General features: G+C 53.2%; 3 protein-coding genes across 6 annotated transcripts in view; 1 reads left to right on the forward strand and 2 right to left on the reverse strand.

The window, feature by feature from the left end:
* PNKD (PNKD metallo-beta-lactamase domain containing) overlaps positions 1-3,049 on the reverse strand; it is a 58,883-nt gene extending 55,834 nt beyond the window's left edge. Inside the window, exons 1-3 of one of the 2 annotated variants that reach the window (XM_016156738.2) lie at positions 2,842-3,047; positions 1,936-2,101; positions 464-880 (exon numbers count right to left, since the gene is read on the reverse strand). In XM_016156738.2, the coding sequence (XP_016012224.1) occupies positions 688-880; positions 1,936-2,101; positions 2,842-2,908 (426 nt within the window). In that variant the 5' untranslated portion in view covers positions 2,909-3,047 and the 3' untranslated portion in view covers positions 464-687. Of the gene's footprint in view, positions 1-463; positions 881-1,935; positions 2,102-2,841 lie in introns of those variants that run through there. The other variant, XM_016156736.2, reaches the window with a different exon arrangement.
* A 232-nt stretch (positions 3,050-3,281) lies between these two features.
* On the forward strand, positions 3,282-8,270 carry LOC107516770 (angio associated migratory cell protein). Of its 2 annotated transcripts, none has more exons than XM_016156854.2 (11): positions 3,282-3,478; positions 3,931-4,089; positions 4,768-4,887; positions 5,400-5,539; positions 5,796-5,940; positions 6,204-6,287; positions 6,403-6,518; positions 6,665-6,768; positions 6,893-6,983; positions 7,203-7,357; positions 7,800-8,270. In XM_016156854.2, exons 1-11 carry the CDS (start codon positions 3,358-3,360, stop codon positions 7,873-7,875), a joined length of 1,311 nt encoding a protein of 436 aa, XP_016012340.1. In that variant the 5' UTR covers positions 3,282-3,357; the 3' UTR covers positions 7,876-8,270. The 2 variants fall into 2 exon arrangements, with proteins under 2 accessions (XP_016012340.1, XP_016012341.1); XM_016156855.2 differs by having other exon boundaries at positions 3,284-3,478; positions 3,934-4,089.
* Positions 8,271-8,526: 256 nt separating this feature from the next.
* GPBAR1 (G protein-coupled bile acid receptor 1) lies at positions 8,527-14,837 on the reverse strand. Of its 2 annotated transcripts, none has more exons than XM_036236302.1 (2): positions 12,465-14,837; positions 8,527-9,712 (listed from the first exon to the last, which is right to left on the reverse strand). In XM_036236302.1, exon 2 carries the CDS (start codon positions 9,665-9,667, stop codon positions 8,666-8,668), a length of 1,002 nt encoding a protein of 333 aa, XP_036092195.1. In that variant the 5' UTR covers positions 9,668-9,712; positions 12,465-14,837; the 3' UTR covers positions 8,527-8,665. The 2 variants fall into 2 exon arrangements, with proteins under 2 accessions (XP_036092195.1, XP_016012342.2); XM_016156856.2 differs by having other exon boundaries at positions 11,398-14,837.
* Positions 14,838-17,033: the final 2,196 nt, after the last annotated feature.

Below are 17,033 nucleotides of genomic sequence, written 5' to 3' on the forward strand. Positions count from 1 at the left end.
ATGGACCCTTTAAAAAAGCTCACGAGGGCTATGAGCTCTCTTCCCCACACGGCTGTGTGTATACACACAATTTCACAGTTGGGGTGGGAGAGATGGACCACAGGTTTAGGTTTAGAATCCTTGCTTTGGAAATCACTAGTCCGAAACTTACAAACAAGGAAACAGGCCTAGAGAGATTGAGTCAGTTGGACTCAGATATGAGGAATGGTGCTTTTTTTTATTCTACACCCTTGATATCCTCTTTAATTCTTTCTATTATTTGTTCAAGGCTGAGACAGACCCCACCCTCCTGGCCAGCAACTCTGAGGGCTTGGTCCCCAGTACCTGAGCCTAGGCTTGTTGCTTAGGTCTCTGTGGTTTCAAGCTGTGAACACTGAATGCTTCTGTGACAGGATGCACACAGGAGAAATCAACCCCGCCCTCTGCCCCTCCCCTCCCAAGGGACTCACAAACCCAGTCCTGGTTCCTTTCCACTTAAACACTGGGTAACTTTATTTGCCTTTGGCTGGTTTCTCAGGAAGAGGAGGGAAGGAGAGGGGAAGGGAGGGATGGGACTGGCAGCAGCCTGAGCTTCATGCGCCCTCTGGTGGCCCTCAGAGGCAAGAACCAGAATTGCAGCCAAACCCAAAGGACTTCATAGTCTGGAGACCACAGTCAATACAGTCTAGGGGAGGGCTGCTGTGTTCCTCAGGTCTGCACACTGGACCCAGCTGCAGGAGACGGGGCATGTTGGGAGGAGGCCCTGAACCTCTGGCTCTCATACTCGCCCGTGTTGGATGCCCGCATGTTCTGCCGAGCCTTCATCTGCTTCAAACGGTCCTTGTCCACTTCCCGCTTGGTGAGGATGAAGAGGAGGATACCACAGGGGAAGCCGATGGCCCTAGGGGTGGGGAGATGTGCACCGGGTTTGGGGAGGGGCCATGCCTGAGCCAGAGGAGCTGGGGGAAATCTCATTCCAACTTCATTGATCTCATGAACACTGCAATACCTCTTGTGTCTGTCTATTCAGCCTCCGCACTGGCTGCCGGAGGGCCCCATGAAAATCAGATACTGCTGCTGCCCTGCTTAAAACTCTGTGACATCTCTCCATCACTTCCCAACCAAGTCCAAACTCCTAGGCATGGCACAAAAAGGCCCAGTACGGTTGGGTCTCTGCTCATCTCTTCAATCCCTTCCCCTGTAGCCTGACACCTCTCACCATAAGCCCTGCAATCTTGTTATACAGCCAGTGCATGATTCTCCAGACAGCCCATCCTCTTTCCCTATCAAAATCTTGGCAAAGGTTCCGTCTGCCTAAACTGTCCCACATCCTCTCCTAGACTCCTCTTCTGTTTTTCTTTTTCTCTTCAGATTCCCCTTCTTCATCTGAGTAACTGTTATTTTGGAGGCACCTTACTGTGGGTGAAAGGGCATGGAGTCACAAGACCTGGTGAGAACCCCAGCTCTGAGCCTTAGTTCTCTCATCTGTGAAATGGGGATGTAATATTTATCAGGAAGACTAAAACGTTATACTGTAAAGTCCTGGAATACCTAAGGTGCTGAAAATAAAGCTGAATTTTCCCCTCCTTTCCCTTTAATACTGGTCAGTAATATGTATTAAGATCAGAATCAGATCCAAATAATGTATGACATACTGAACGGCTTCTAGGTGAGACCTCAATTGGGGCTCACCCCAAGCTCCCAAAAGAGGATGAGGCCAGGGACCCAAATTTGAATCAAATTAGCTAAGCTTACCCCACAAAAAACCCACCGTCTCTCCAATTCCACATACTTTCCCACCTCCCCTGTCCCATTCCTATGAGATTCCAGTCCTTGCACCCAGCAATTCTGTCCCCTTGGATTAAGCTTACCACCTGAAACTTAGAGAAGTTTCTGGGTCCTACCCTCCCCTGGTGCCGCTCCCAAATGGTGGGCAAAGGGTTAGTTAAAACTCACCAGGCTAGTTCCACAGCTTTCATGGGGTTCTTGCCCCTTTTTCTGGGAATGTATTCCAGCTCAGGAGATAGGGGCTCAGGCTCTTCCTTGCACTCTGAGGAGCTGTGGCTTTGCAGTGCCCGGGTCCTGTTCTGAGCTTTGTTAGCTGTGGCTCCTGAGAGAATCCCTGTGGATGGAGATCATGAAGGTCAGTAAGAGGATGAGGAGAAAGCCTGGGGAGGAGTGGTTGAGATCTGAGGAAGGCAAGTGACTGCAGTGGTGTAACAAGTGCCAGGAGAATCCAAACAGAAATGGGAAAATCACCATCGAGGTGACACCTCTGTAAGCCACTTCCACGTCACTGTGGGCTCATCGCCCTGGAGCCAGGAAAGCAAGCTTCGCTGTTCTTCAAATCCTCAGAAGACAGGATAACAAGGACTGCAGTGGGACTCACATGAGACGTATGAGGCAATTCCGAGAATATGTTTTCAAACTGCAGAATGTTAGCACTGGAAGGGGGCTTAAAGCTCCGTCCCCTCGTTTTATAGAAGAGGAAACTGAAGCCCAAAGAAAGGAGCTACTTCATCCAAGGTCAAACTGCTAATTATCCGGGGCTAGAACCCAAGCCTCCAGAAGCTCAGGGCTCTTTCCTCTGCACTGCGGTGAGTGTGAAACACCTGGAACACGGGAGTCTAAAAAGGCTTACTTGGGGCTCCCTCTCGCAGCAAATCCCCAGAGGTTTTGTGTAACCTGAAGGCAGAGGGATGGACTGGGTGACCTCTATAGACCATTCTTTGCCCCCAGATTCTTTAAGATCCTGCAAAAGGGTGCAAGAATCGAACGCCCTGACCTCCTGCTCTCTCCGAGCGGGATGTGAAAAAAGGGAATCCCCTATAGTCCTGCCCTCCCCGGGGTCCCTCTCCTTACCCCGGAGGACGCGGGCATTTCTCGCCCCCCGGCCCTTCAGCGCCGTAGCAGCTACCACCGCAGCCATGTTCAGATCCCACCCCCCTTTTACCGCGCTCCCTGTCGGGAATTGTAGTTTGCGTAAGGGGCCTCCCCCGCTCCTTTCGTCCCGCCTACAGACCGGAAACTACATCTTCCAGAAGCCCGCGGAGCGGACAGGGGAGAACTACTCTTCCCAGGAGACCCGGAGGCGCGCACGCTCCCTTGTTTCGCTCCTGCCGGGGGCGGAGTCAGGCCGGGCGGAGTTTGGATTCTCCCCGCCACGCCCCGTCCCCGGCTCCCATCTCTGCCCTGTGATTGGTGGATAAGCTAGCCAACCCCCTTCCTTACTGGCCGAGCGGCCGTCGCTCTTGCTGTCGGGGAATCGCCTATGCCTACTTCCTCTCCGGGAGGAGGGGCTCGAGTTCCGCGTCGTCGCGCAGAGCTGACTCTGGGAGGCGTTTGGGCCCAGAGAAGTGGATCGGCCGCTTGCGCCGCATGGAGTCCGAATCGGAAAGCGGGGCCGCCGCTGACAACCCCCCACTGGATACCCTAAGCTTCCATGGTGATGAAGAGATTATCGAGGTGGTAGAACTGGATCCTGGTCCGCCGGACCCGGGTGAGAATTGGTGGTCCTCAGGCCATGGGACAGAAGGCGCGCACCCCTAGCCTCTGACCCCTGCTTCTCCCCCCCGCCCCTCCACGCTCCACCGGTCATTTCTACCGACCTCCTTCGCCTTTCTCCCTCCCCACCCACACTTAGTTCTCAGGCCTGGCCGGGGTAGGGGTTCCCTTGACGCCTCCCCCGGCCCTTCCCCTCACACACCCCCTTCCCGTCATCCCCTTGGTCCTCCCCTTCCACACAGTCGTAGGCCAACCCCAGGTATTCAGACCTATTCCCTGTCCCACGCACCCCCTCCTCCCTGCCGCATCTCGCCCCCGCTTCGTCCTATCCGTCTGGCCTCACCTTACCCTCTTGCCACATGACCCACCCCAACCCCAGGCCTCCCCACACTATACCCATTCCTCTTACTGTTTGCCGAGCCCCATCTTTTAATCCTCTCTCCAAAGCAGATGATCTAGCCCAAGAAATGGAAGACGTGGACTTCGAGGAAGAGGAAGAAGAGGAAGAGGGCAACGAGGAAGGCTGGGTTCTGGAACCCCAGGAAGGGGTGGTAGGCAGCATGGAGGGCCCAGACGATAGCGAGGTCACCTTTGCATTGCACTCAGGTAGGTCTCTGAAGAGATCCATGGTAAACTCAGTCCAGGCGGGCTTCGGAGCATTGCATATCCTCTGTGTACAGAGCATTATGAGGGATGCAGAGGTAGGAAAATACCCACCTTGCCCTGGAGGAGCTCACAGGTAGGGGCAGTATGAGGGAGTTGGCTCCTGGGGTCAGCTGAGAAACCTGGGTTCAAATTCTGCTTCTGCTACTTAACAGTTTATTATGTTTATCAACCTTTCTGGGTTTTAGTTTTCTTTTAAAAAGTTACCTTGGTGTAAATTAGGTGTTATAGTCCTTTTTTGAACATATTTTATAAAATTTTTCAATGCTAGTTCTTAATAAGGGACCAGTAACATGGTGCTTTCCTCCCTGTTCGTACCTAACCTGGTGGCATCTCATGCTAAGAGTTGTAAGCCCTGCACATGTACCCTTAGTGTAGGGTGGGGAAGGGGGTATCTGCCCTGGAGAAGGACTTGGAGCTTGGCAAGCTTGGGGAGGGATTTCTCCAACAGCCTGATGCTTGAAACTTAAAAGAACTTGGATGCATGCTTCTTTTCTAGGAGGAGACATGTTGCTTTGGGTGGGCTTCTTGCAGAAGGGGGTGGGCTTCCTGCAGGTCCCAAAGGACAGAACCTGAGGTGCGAGCCCTATTTTCTTACTTGTGGAATATCTTTCGGGACAGCATCTGTGTTCTGTGTGAGCCTGGACCCCAAGACCAATACCTTGGCAGTGACAGGGGGTGAAGATGACAAAGCTTTCGTGTGGAGGCTCAGTGATGGGGAGCTGCTCTTTGAATGTGCAGGTGAGGGGGCCCAGGTGAGGTTGTGTCCCTTTGGAGGTCTTAGGCGGCTAGCCTGCAGTGGTCGTACATCAGCTGCCATTTATTGACCTTCATTTTGTCAGCTCTAGGCTGGGCCTGAGGACCTCAAAGAAGAATAATATAGTCCATTATGGACATAGGAGAGGGAAGCACTGATTGGGTAATGGGAAAGGCCTGAGAAAAGGTGCTGCAGGCTGGCGTAGGAGTATTCGGGGAGAGGGGAGGATGCAGGTATTCCAGGCAGAGGTGTAGAGTGGACAAAAAGGTAAGTAAGACAGGCCTGGGCTAAATGAGGTTGTAGGGGGCAGCACTGTCTTCCCTGGGGAGACTTGGGCACGTTGGTTCCTGCAGCAGCAGTGGGTTTGGTTACATGTCAGGTTGGAACCCGCCCTTCCTTTTTTCACGGCTGGTCCTTTCAGGGACCAGATACCTGGGTCATGTGCCCCCAGCACTAGGTGCCCTGATGTTTTCTTTCTGCTCACTTTTCCTTGAAGGCCATAAGGACTCCGTGACTTGTGCTGGTTTCAGCCATGACTCTACCCTAGTGGCCACAGGGGACATGAGTGGCCTCTTGAAAGTGTGGCAAGTGGACACCAAGGAGGAGGTCTGGTCCTTTGAAGCAGGAGATCTGGAGGTGAGATCATCAAAGTGGGATTCAACTCTGGGGGGGCCTTGGGTAGGGGGCGAGAACTTGGGGGTCCAGTCCCGCCTTTACCAGACCAAGCCATCACTGAGCCAGTGCACTCTCGAGGTACAGCAAGAGTGCCCGTGCATGTTACCTAGAATGTCCCCACTGACTCAGAAGCAGGGAGACCTTGGTGGGGCTCATGAGGCAGGCTCTTAGGTGGGATAGGGTGACAGGCCTCTGCTGACCCTTCCTTTCTGCCTAGTGGATGGAGTGGCACCCTCGGGCACCTGTCCTACTGGCGGGCACCGCCGACGGCAACACCTGGATGTGGAAGGTCCCGAATGGCGATTGCAAGACCTTCCAGGGCCCCAACTGCCCAGCCACCTGTGGCCGAGTCCTCCCCGATGGTGAGAGCAGCTCCCCTGAGTGTCCTTTCCTGAGTGCAGAGAGGTTGGACGCAGGGTTACGTGCCTCTTAGGCTCCCTCGTGGGCCACAGCCGGCAAAGCGCAGCTCCACCTTTCCCTCTCTGAACTGGGTCTGTCTCCTCTGCTGGTCCTCGGGCAGTGTCTGTTCCCTCACTGTCCCGTCTCCCTCCCTCGCTCTCGCATTCCCTTGCTCGGCATGTCTGAGTGTATCATCTGTTCTCTCTTTTTGTCTCCTGCCCTTTAGGGAAGAGAGCTGTGGTCGGCTATGAAGATGGCACCATCAGGATTTGGGACCTGAAGCAGGGAAACCCTATCCACGTACTAAAAGGTGTCAAAAGTCGGAGCAGTGTTACCCCGGGCCTTTGTAGAGAAGGGGCTGAGACCTCGGGCAGGACTCAGAGGGGACAGGATGAAGTCTGACTTATGCCCCTACTCCATCCTAGGGACTGAGGGTCACCAGGGCCCTCTGACTTGTGTTGCCACCAACCAGGATGGCAGCCTGGTTCTAACTGGCTCCGTGGATTGCCAGGCCAAGTTGGTCAGTGCCACCACCGGCAAGGTGAGTGGGACCTGGAGCCTAGATGTGGAGCCCTCCACTTTTGCCTCTTCTTCCCTTTTCTTATTCTTCTTCACTCAACAGTCTTCTTTCTATACCAGAAGACCAAGTCTCCATGCTCTTCTCTGATCTTTTCCTCTGTCTCCTAGGTGGTAGGTGTTTTCAGGCCTGAGACTGTGGCCTCCCAGCCCAACCTGGGAGAAGGGGAGGAGAGCGAGTCTAACTCAGTGGAGTCCTTGGGCTTCTGCAGCGTGTGAGTGTGAGCCAGGGCCTTGGCCTGGAAACAGGAGGGGCCTGGGTTCGAGGGACCAGGAAGGAGCGAAGGACACGTGAGCCCCGATCCCTCGATGAGCTCTGTGCTGCTCTCTTCTACCCAGGATGCCTTTGGCAGCTGTCGGCTACCTGGATGGGACCTTGGCCATCTATGACCTGTCTACGCAGACCCTTCGGCACCAGTGTCAGCACCAGGTACAGGCAGCCTCGAGTCACGGCCATGGCCATAGTCTTGGGGAAGCCCAGATCTTTGAGAGCACCTACCCCAGACCTGGCTCCTGTTTGGTCCCTCTCTGTGGCCCATCCTCCCTCCCTCCCGCCCTCTCTACCCCCTTCCTCCATGGGAGTTGGGAGCAGATGCCTCTCGTCTCTCCCGCCCCTGACCTCCACCCTGCTTGTTGCACCCTGGTGCAGTCGGGCATTGTGCAGCTGCTGTGGGAGGCAGGCACCGCCGTGGTTTACACTTGCAGCCTGGATGGCATCGTGCGCCTCTGGGACGCTCGGACTGGCCGTCTGCTGACTGACTACCGGGGCCACACGGCCGAGATCCTGGACTTTGCCCTCAGCAAGTAAGTGAATTGGGCAAGGGCTGGGGTCTCTGCATTTGGAAGGTGGGAATAGCACGTGGGGGGCCACAGGAACCTGGGGGTGTGGGAGGGGCTTCCTGAGGGAAGCTGGGACCCAATGCTTGGTGTCTGCTTGTGAGGCAGGAGTGCTGGGAAGCCCGAGGGGGTTGACTGACGGTGACCCAGGTCTCACACATCAGTCATGACACTGAGGGGTGGGAGTGCCTGTCCCCCCCCTCCCCCCGCATGCTGTGGCTCTTCTCTCATACCCTCACTGGTTGCTGGCTTCAAGTGTGTTCACTCAACATGGGTGTGTCAGCCTAGTGCCAGGCACTAGGTCTAGAATTGATGCACTGGAGGAGACCACGTGGGGGCCCCTGGGTAGTGGGCTTGGGCCTGGGCCCCAGGCCCCCCAGTCCCTTTGACCTGTGCTTTCTGTCCACAGAGATGCCTCCCTGGTGGTGACCACGTCAGGAGACCACAAAGCAAAAGTATTTTGTGTCCAGAGACCTGACCGCTAGTGGCTGCAGCCTCTGCTTTGTGTCTGGTGTCGAGGGGTGAAGGGAGACCCCTCACCAGCGGAGGCAGCAGGAGGGTATGAGGGAAGAGGGGAGGTGCCTCGGGCTACTTTCCAACCCCTTCACACCGATTTGCCCTTTCTGTCCCTTTCTTCTCTTAAAAGACCTTCCTTGGCCCCTCCCCCCCTCACCCAGACCTGGTGGATTCCTCAGAGGGAGGTTCAGACCTCTTTCTCTTTCACTTTCCTTTGCTGGCGTGAGTCATGGGGTACTATTTGTATGTGGGCAGTAGGTCTTTGAGGTGCCTGTCCTTTCCCTTCCCAGATCTCTGGGGATGGAAAGGAGGAAGAGAGATTAGTTACAGATTTTAAAAATGTAAATAAAATATACTTCCCAGAGACAGTGTCTGTGTGGCATTTGTGGCAGCCAGACCCGAGGAGGAAGCAATGAGGGGCATGCCAGGGTGAGGTCCCCCCTCCCAATCTGCTGGCTTTCCAGCACAGCTCCCCCTCTGCCGGTGGCGCGGCCTCCCCTGCAGTGGCGCGGCCTGTCCAGGGTTGGACTCTCCCTTGATGCCCATCTGGCTTTAGGTTCTTCCCACAGCTGTTCCACCTGCCTCTCTCTTTCTGCGATATGGAATGAGATACAATAAACTGGGCCAGAGGAGCTTTATTTGGTCAGGGTCGGGTAAAAAGGGGCAGAGTCTCGATTCAGTGGTGTGGGGACAAGTGGAGGTGGGTTAGGTGGCCAAGAGGATGGATGCTTCTAGTAGGAGTGAGCAGAGGTCCTTCCCCTAGTTCAAGTCCAGGTCCATGCTGCTTTGGCTGCTGGTACAGTAGGCAGTGCTGGGGCCAGGACGGCCAGGACTGCCCCGCGAGGCTCTTCGCCGCAGCATCTGTAGCCACCTTTGGGCAGCTGCCCTCCAGGGAGCTGTGTAGCGCTGATCACCTAGCCCCATGGCTACAGGCACAGCCGCTGCACTGGCGCTGCCCAGCGAGGTGAGGGACAACAGTGTTCCAGGTCCCAGTGGTGGACGCTGCTCATAGGCCAGGACTGAGAGGAGCAGGGTGATCACATAGGGCCCCCAGCACAGCCCAAAGAGCAGCGTGGCTCCGGCCTGTGCCCTTGCCTGCCTCCAGGTGAGGGCCCGGGCCAGGGCTGAGGGTGCCCCTCGGCACACTGCCCGCTCCAGCCTGCAGATGTCCTGCAGTTGGCGGTGGGCGGTGGCCAACACGCAGGCTGAGAGAAGGGCGGCGGCACCCACAGCCGGCAGCAGCAGCCCGTAGACTTCTACGTAGAGGTAGGGGGCTGGGAAGATGGCTTGGGAGCTGCAGTTGGCCCCAGGAGCCCAGTGGTTCCACCCCAGAGCGGGCAGGCTGGCAAAGAGCAGGGGGCCAGCCCAGGTGAAGAACAGGGCCAGCCGAGTGCTCTCACGGGGCTGCAGAGGTCGCAGCACAGCCACGTAGCGTTCCCTGTGCACCAGCAACAGGTTGGCGAGCAGGGAGAGGAAGGAGAAGTTGGGAGACAAGTAGAAGAAGAGACAGGACCAGTAGCCTCGGCGGCTCTGGCTCCACAGGCCTGGCAGCACAGGCAGCGCCAGACCTGTGAGCAGCCCGGCCAGCAGCAGGCTCAGGAAGAAGCAGCCAGCAGGTGGGCTGCGCAAGTGGCGGTTCCCGGCGATGCCCACTGCCAGGAGCAGGTTGGCCAGGACGATGAGACTTGCCAGGACCAGGGAGAGCTCCAAGGCCCCCTCGGGAACAGCACTGGGTACCTCCTGGGTGCTGTTGGGTGTCATCTTGGGACTAGGGACAGGGGAGGCCTGGAGCAATTGCTGGCATGCCTGGATGGAAGACAGGGTGACCAGAGTTAGGGTGGGGCTGCAGGTCACTGTCCTTTTGCTGGGGACTGCACATTAATCTAGAGGTTGCAGACCAGTGGACTGTAGCCCATATCCTGTTTGCCGTTACACATTTTTGTCTTAATTAATGGCAATTAAAATTTACATAATTTCTATTTTGGGTTTCTCTTAAGAAATCATGTGTGGCGGCATGTACGGGGTAGTGACCAGCTGGAGCAAAGCAGCAGCTGCCTTTGGAGAGGTCCTCACAGTCCCCATCAGGCCACTTCGCCCATTTCTGTTATCTGTCTGGTCCCTCCTGGGCAGCTATGTTTAATGCCTCTGTTTAGTCTGAAAGGTGGATACACCCAGCCCCAAAGCTTCTTGTTTATCTCTGCCTCCACCCTCCAAAGACTCCAAATAAGCCAACAGAGGATAAGGTCTGGCTAGTTTGTAGTGGTCCTCTGGCCAGCCACAGTTGAGATTCTCCTTTGGGCTGGGGCCGGGGCCAGGTGCCAAGATGGAGAGGGGTCCCTGTCCTCAGATGCTCAAAGCCTGGTTGGCATCCATTAAGGATTGGGGGTGAGGGGTGGGCAGGAGTGAGTCAGAAGCAGGGCTTGCCGAGCACTCTTTGAGGAGGCCAGGGCAATGCATAGCAGCGATGGGGGCAGGGCGCCCTGTCCCTTGCACACCTCCCCCCATTCACCCTTACAGCCAGTTGCTTACAGCTCAGTGAGCAGCCTCCGGGTCGGACTTCCAGCCCATAAACTTGACTCATCCGGCACTACACTAGCAACAGGGCCCTTCCTGGGAACTGCAGGGAGAGGAGTTGCTGGGGGTGGGGGTGTGGGTGTTGGAGGGGAAGAACAGGTGCTGGCAGTGAATGTGGAGATGCCCGGGGCAAGGAGGCCCCCCGAACCCCCACTCCCTGGGTTGAAGCCAACTCCAGGAGAGAAGGAAGAGATGCTGCAGGACGAGGCCTGGCCTCTCTGTGGCTCTGATCTGTCTGTCCCTGCTCTTCGCTTGGCTCCTCGTTCTCAGTCCTCCAGCACCCTGGCCCCACTGCCACATCAGGGAATGGGGAATGGTCTTGGCCCCTGTGGTAATTTCTGCTTTTGTCAATAGGTGAGCAGTTGCTGTTGCTAGGATTAAAGTCAATAAGGAAAGGATTCCTGCCTGCCCCCTCACCTAGGTGGGAGGATCAGAGGGCCCTCGCCACCCCCCACCACCACCCCGAGCTCAGGAGCTGCCCCTCTGGTTCCTGTCTGCTGTATCCCCTCCCCCTCCCCGATTTCCTCTTCCTCCATCTTCCCCAGTGTACTCTCCACTCAGGACAGCTTTCCTTCTCAGCAGCCCTCCAGTTTCTGTTCCCCTTCCTACCTGCACGGTCCACTTTATTAAACCCCAAAGTGCTCAGGGTCCTTTACCTCAAACCTGGCCCCTGGATCCTGGGCTGGAGTTCCAGCTCTCCCCTCGAGTGAGTCCTCCACCCCACCTCCACCAGAGCAGCAAGAAAGGCAAAGATCAGCCCTCAGGGACAATTTCCCAGTGGTGTGCGGGCAGTGTGACCTGCACACCGCATACCCTGGTGGCTCTGGTGGCTTGAGCTGGGTGCAGTGGCCTCTTTGGGATTTGGGGCTAAGGTCTCCAGATGTGGCTGCAGCGGGGAGGAGGGCGTAACTACTCACATGGCTGTTGGACACAGGCGTTGCTTGCCTAGCCTGGGCTTTCCTCTGAGGGTCAGGGAGCTGCTGTAGGCAGCCCTGCAGGGCTTCTGGACAGGTCCGATGTCCTGGACGGGCAGAACATGGTACCTCCACTCTGAGCCAGCAGGGCCCTGGGCTCTTGGTCGATCACGCTATGCTGGGGATTGGGTTCCTGGAGGGATGGAGCTGAGGCCCTGGGGTTTAGCCTGGCCCCGCCCCTGGGGGTGGGACATGGCACGTCCTAAGCCGTAGCTGGGAGTCCTTCCTCTCCAGCTGTACCAGTGTTCCCCTTTTCCAGACACTGGCCATAGCTTGCCACTTAGGTGGCAGATCTACCTCAGGTCGCCCAGCTTGGAAACCTCTTGCCTTAACTGAAAACACATCCCAGTTAATGATTTGGACTACCCCCCTCCACTTTCTGCCCCAGCTAATGCATTTACATTTTATGAGCCTTATACCCCCGAATGGCCAGCTGGCATATGCAGCTCCGTAATTTTGCCGGTCTGTGAAAGGGCAGTGTATGTGTAACGGTGGCAGTGGTGGGGTGTTCGGGGCCTGAGGATCTTCACTGCCCCCTACCCTGTTGCCTGACGGCCCTTTCAGCTTATAGGGCCGGGTTTGCCTCCCAGAAGTGGGAGTCATTTCACACTTTTCTCAACTACTTTGTGAGTCAAACTCTGGGCTACAAGGTACAAATGGCTCTGGGGGTGTGATCTTGGGCAAACTACCCCTGAGGCCCAATTTTCCCACCTATAAAATGGGGACAAAGAAACCCATTCTCAGGGATAAAATATTTAACTGCGTACATCCCAGTGCCTGACACTTAATGAGTCTCAACACATGACTTCTGTCCTTCCTCCTCCACGATGATGAAGAGGTCCCAGCCAGTGTCGAAATCAGAAAGCCTGGCTTTGGATCTCAGAGTGTTGGGTGGGGCCTTTGTTTTTTTTTTTTTTTTTTTTCTCCTAGCTGTGTGAATTTGGGCAAGTAACTAAAATTCTTTTGCCTTAGTTTCTTCATCAATAAAATGGGGCTCACATTGTACTCACCTATTGTGAAACTTATTGAGACAATGTGTGATAAAGACTAAGTGCTCGCATATAAGCACTCAGTGGGAGGTAGCTGTTATGAACATCATTGGGATTTCTGCTTTCCTCTGCGTGTTCGTTGCTTCAGCCACCTGTCCCCCTCTAAAGAACAAACTCCCTGGGAAAGGCAGATAGAGAGCCTATGAAGAACAAGAGGAAAATGACATTTACTCCGGAGAAAATGAGGAAACTAGGTACACTCGCGCACAGCGTAATGGGGATACGCTCTAAGAAATGCATTGTTAGGCCATTTCATCACTGAGCGAACATCATAGAAGGTATTTATACTACCCTAGATGGTATAGCCTACTACTCACCTAGGCTATGTGATACAGCCGATAGCTCTGTAGGGGATGAAAAATAATCTTCCCTCTACCCTTCTAAGTTCTTGGCTGAGACAGCCTTGTAATAAAAGACAGATTAATAGGAGAAAAACAAACGAAAATTTGGTAACATGTTTACCTCCTGTATACATGGGAGAGACCCAAGAAAACTGAGTAACTCCCACAAAATGGCTAAAGCCATTGCCTTAAATACCAATTTCAGTCTCAGACAAAAGATGTTGGGGGTGGCGGGAAACTCACAGCAAACAAGGGGAAGGTTGTTTTGCAGACCGAAGTCATTGTCTTCCGCACTTATGTGTCTAGAAACAAGGTCATCCCTCTCTTCCAGGTACAGGGAGACACCCTTACAAATTCCTTACAAATGTAAATGTCTTTTACAAAGGCTAACTTCCACTTGGGTTTCAGACTTCTTTGAAACCTACATGTTTCTTAAAATTAACCAGCCTAAAATAATCGTTATGCCAGAGACATGTTTTAGGGTCACAAATTCTGTTCCCCTATAGCTCCTAGGCTACCACCCTGTACAGCATGTTACTGTCCTCAATACTGTAGGCAATTGTGACACAGTGGTATTTGTATAATGTGTTGCATTACGAAATCACGAGGCAATAGGAATTTTTCAGCTCCATTATAATCTTATGGGACCGCCAATTTACATGTGGTCCTTCCTTGACCAAAACGTCTTTAAGCAGTGCATGACTGTACAGTGAGAAGGGCAAATTCAAGGCTAGGTGGCCAAGAAATGTGGTGCCCTCATTTCTACTTTGTATCAGGTATGACTTTGGGGTGAGGGAGAGAGGCCAGTTACATTCCCTTAAGACCTGAAATAGGAGGAAAACAGGCTAAAATTGTAGCAAGAAAGCCAGAGATGAACTGTTAGGAAAAACTTCCTTGCTCGAGAGCACAAATGGATCAAGCAAGGGGACTGCTGGGCTCTCTGGGAAGACCTGGGCTGAAGGGCTGGAGGCGTAGTAGTCAGGAGGCCTGGAGAAGCAGGACTTCCCCTGAGACAAAAAGTGGGAAGAAGGAAGCGTTGACTCAAAAGCATCCTCAAGGGAGCCGCTGGGCGGAGGACATGGTTCCAAGACAGTCCTCGGCTCCATGCTATGTCAGGCAGAAGTCAGAGGCTCTGGGAGAGTTCATCCCAGAGCCTGGACAGAAGTGGGTGTGTGGCCCTTCAGATACTGGACTGCCAGGAATAAACAGACCTCCTGTTCCCGGCCCTGGCCTCCCCCATGCAGGATCCAGGATGTCTGTGTTTCTTCTTCACTCTGTCTAAACACTGTGTGTGGGATGACGTGTGAAAGGGACAGCTTTGGCAACAGGAGCTGGGAAACCTGGGTCCTGTGCCCTGCTTGCTCAGCCCTTTCTCCCTTACTGGATCATCCAGTTCCTCTCTGCTCCTTCAAGCCCTGGGACTGACTCATCCCCACCTTCCCCTTTGCCCACAGGAGGGCCCTAATGCAGGCAGTTTACAGATGCTCTATTCAACTGACTCTGCAGGCCCTAGTGCCCCAACCCAGGCCCCATTCTCCTTTCCTCAGGTCATCTGTATCACAGTGCCCAACCCAGACTTGTCAGGGAACCCTTCTGGGTCTCCTTCAACCATTCAATTCTCTCGGATATATGAATTTCTCTCTGCTAACCCTCAGTGTGGAATACATGGGCTGGAGGTACTAACTGGGTGAGCAGAGGCAATAGGGCTTTGGGGCTTCCTTGGCCTCCTTGAGTTGTTCAATTCTTCACATAGACAAGAGCAGATAAGCCCTTGGAAGCCTCTGAAGGGTTTTGGGCACAATCCAGTGACCGAGACTGGCCTGAGTCCTGGCTTCAGGAAGCTCTAAGTCAGCTATAGGGCAGAAGAAATCCTGGTCCTTCCTGTTAGGTGGAACCCCTTAGGGTTAAACTGCCATTCTCTAGGTCACTCTAGGAGCCACAGAAATTGCAGTGCTTTTAGCAATTCCCAGAAAGGGGCAGCATTGCCTAAACTAGAAATACCCACCCCTCCCTCCCTCCCTCCCCCTAAGAGATCCATAATTGGGTCTTAGACCCCTGCAGCTTTTGGGACAAGGGTCCATCAAGCCAACTTTGAATGAGACGAAAGGGAACTGAAATGGCAGCTGCTAAGTATCACCTCCCCACAAGGGAGACGATGCAGCAGCTAGCCCTTTTTCTGGTTCAACTTCCTGTCCTCTGATCCCACCCTTCTACTTCCTGTCAGTCTTAATTTCCTTTCCTGCCAAGCTCCTTGTTCTTAGCATGCTCAGGTCCCGCTTTATCCAGGCATTGAGATTCCCGCCAACACCCTTCTTCCTCCCCTACTCACCACTACAGTTTAAGGGCCACCTAAGTAGGAAAAAACACCAACTCTCTTGGGGAAGACCTGGAAAACGCCAAGACAGGGTAACTTACATTCACTTCCTTAGCAATCCTGCCACTTCCAATCCCCTTCGATGTACAGATTTGTTATATAGCATTAAGTATTCATATAGGCATTATAAATCTCTATGCTGTGATAGTCACTTATCTGTTCTTTTCCTTTCAAAAGCCCTGAGATAGGTGGTGTTACATCCAACTAAAGATGAGGATATCAGGGCTCGGCTTAAAGAAATTTGCTCATAGCTATTAAGTGGTGGAACCTAGATTCAAATTCACCTGTCTCAAAACATTGCTTTCAATCTCTACAGCTTACATCCAAGGATACCCACACTTCCCAGGTGTGGAACCTCAGGTAGGTGAGCCAATTAGCAGTAATTGAAACTAGCTCATTTCCCCTGCCCCAGCCCACATCCCCTCAGCGTGCTCTCATCTTGAGGCCTCACTCCTCCCATAGTCCTATGGGCCTTGGCTGAAGTTACAGTGAGCCTTTGTCTATAGAGAGAGGAAGCCATGCTAACACGATGTGTGTCCTGGAAACAGGTGAAAACGAGGGGTTTCCACCAACATGGATTTTTCATGCCAACAGACTTAGAATTGAGACACTTCCTTAGGATTTACTGCTGTAAAAAATATTTAATGCCTTGTTTTTTTCCTTATTTTTTAAGCAACCTTGGTTTTGCCATCTAAAGCACTTGTCAGAAATCTGATCCCCACTATTGGCAAAAGAGTACAGTGAGTTCCAAATCACTAAGGAGTTATGTTCTAAAGTTAGAAGGAAAGCAAAAACTACTTTAAAATTACCCTTGAAAACCCCTTTATAGCTCATGGGGTACAGAATACATAAATGTTACCATCTCTCAACATATCTAATTTAGCTAGGTGTCACCCATCAGAAGTAGGTGATAAGGAGCCACATCCTAGGAAAACACTGGGTAGACAGACTCAGTGTGGTACCACTTTCACTGGAGGCCACAGGGCCAGCCTGAAGGGGACAGCACTCTCCAGGGCACGTCTGTTGAAATGAGCACATAACTGCGTCCTGAGTTTTTAAGGGCCCGTTTATCCGAAGTAAAATGAAATCTGGATGACTGAATCAGCTGTGGCTTTTGAACTTCTTGACTGTAACCCATGGTAAAAGGACATTTTATAATCTGGTCAAGATGTATACATATATAACTTAAATGTATTTCAAAATTGATACTTTCCCTTTATAGGTGTGATATACTGATTGATATAGTCTATACCAATCTGTTTTGTAAACACTGGTGACAAAGCTACATATGTATCAATGTCAGTTTTCTGGCTATGATTCTATACTAGTTATACAAGATGTTACCATTAGGGGATGTTGGTGAATGGTATACAGCAGGGGTCCCCAACCTCCAGGCTGTGGACTGGTGTACTGGTCTATGGCCTGTTAGGAACCGGGCCACACAGCAGGTGAGCAACAGGCAGGCAAGGGAGCAAAGCTTCATCTGTATTTGCAGGCGCTCCCCAGCACTGGCATCACTGCCTCAGCTCCACCTCAGACCCTCAGGTATTAAGTTCTCATAGGAGCACCGGTCCCTGGTGCCAAACAGGTTGGGGACCACTGGTATACAGGATCTCTGCTGTATTATTTCTTGTAACTGCATGTGACCTCTATAATGATCTCAAAATAGTTTAGAAATGAAAGGCTACTTGTGATGCAGTCAGAAGATTGCACAATTAATAGTCTTCAAACTAGTCTGAGCACTAGATGGAGACAAAAGAAGTTCGAAACCATTAGGATACCCCTCAGACCATTTGGGGTGCCCCTGAAATTCTC

The sequence above is a fragment of the Rousettus aegyptiacus genome, unplaced genomic scaffold, assembly GCF_014176215.1.
Source record: "Rousettus aegyptiacus isolate mRouAeg1 unplaced genomic scaffold, mRouAeg1.p scaffold_m13_p_2, whole genome shotgun sequence".
Taxonomy (NCBI): domain Eukaryota; kingdom Metazoa; phylum Chordata; class Mammalia; order Chiroptera; family Pteropodidae; genus Rousettus; species Rousettus aegyptiacus.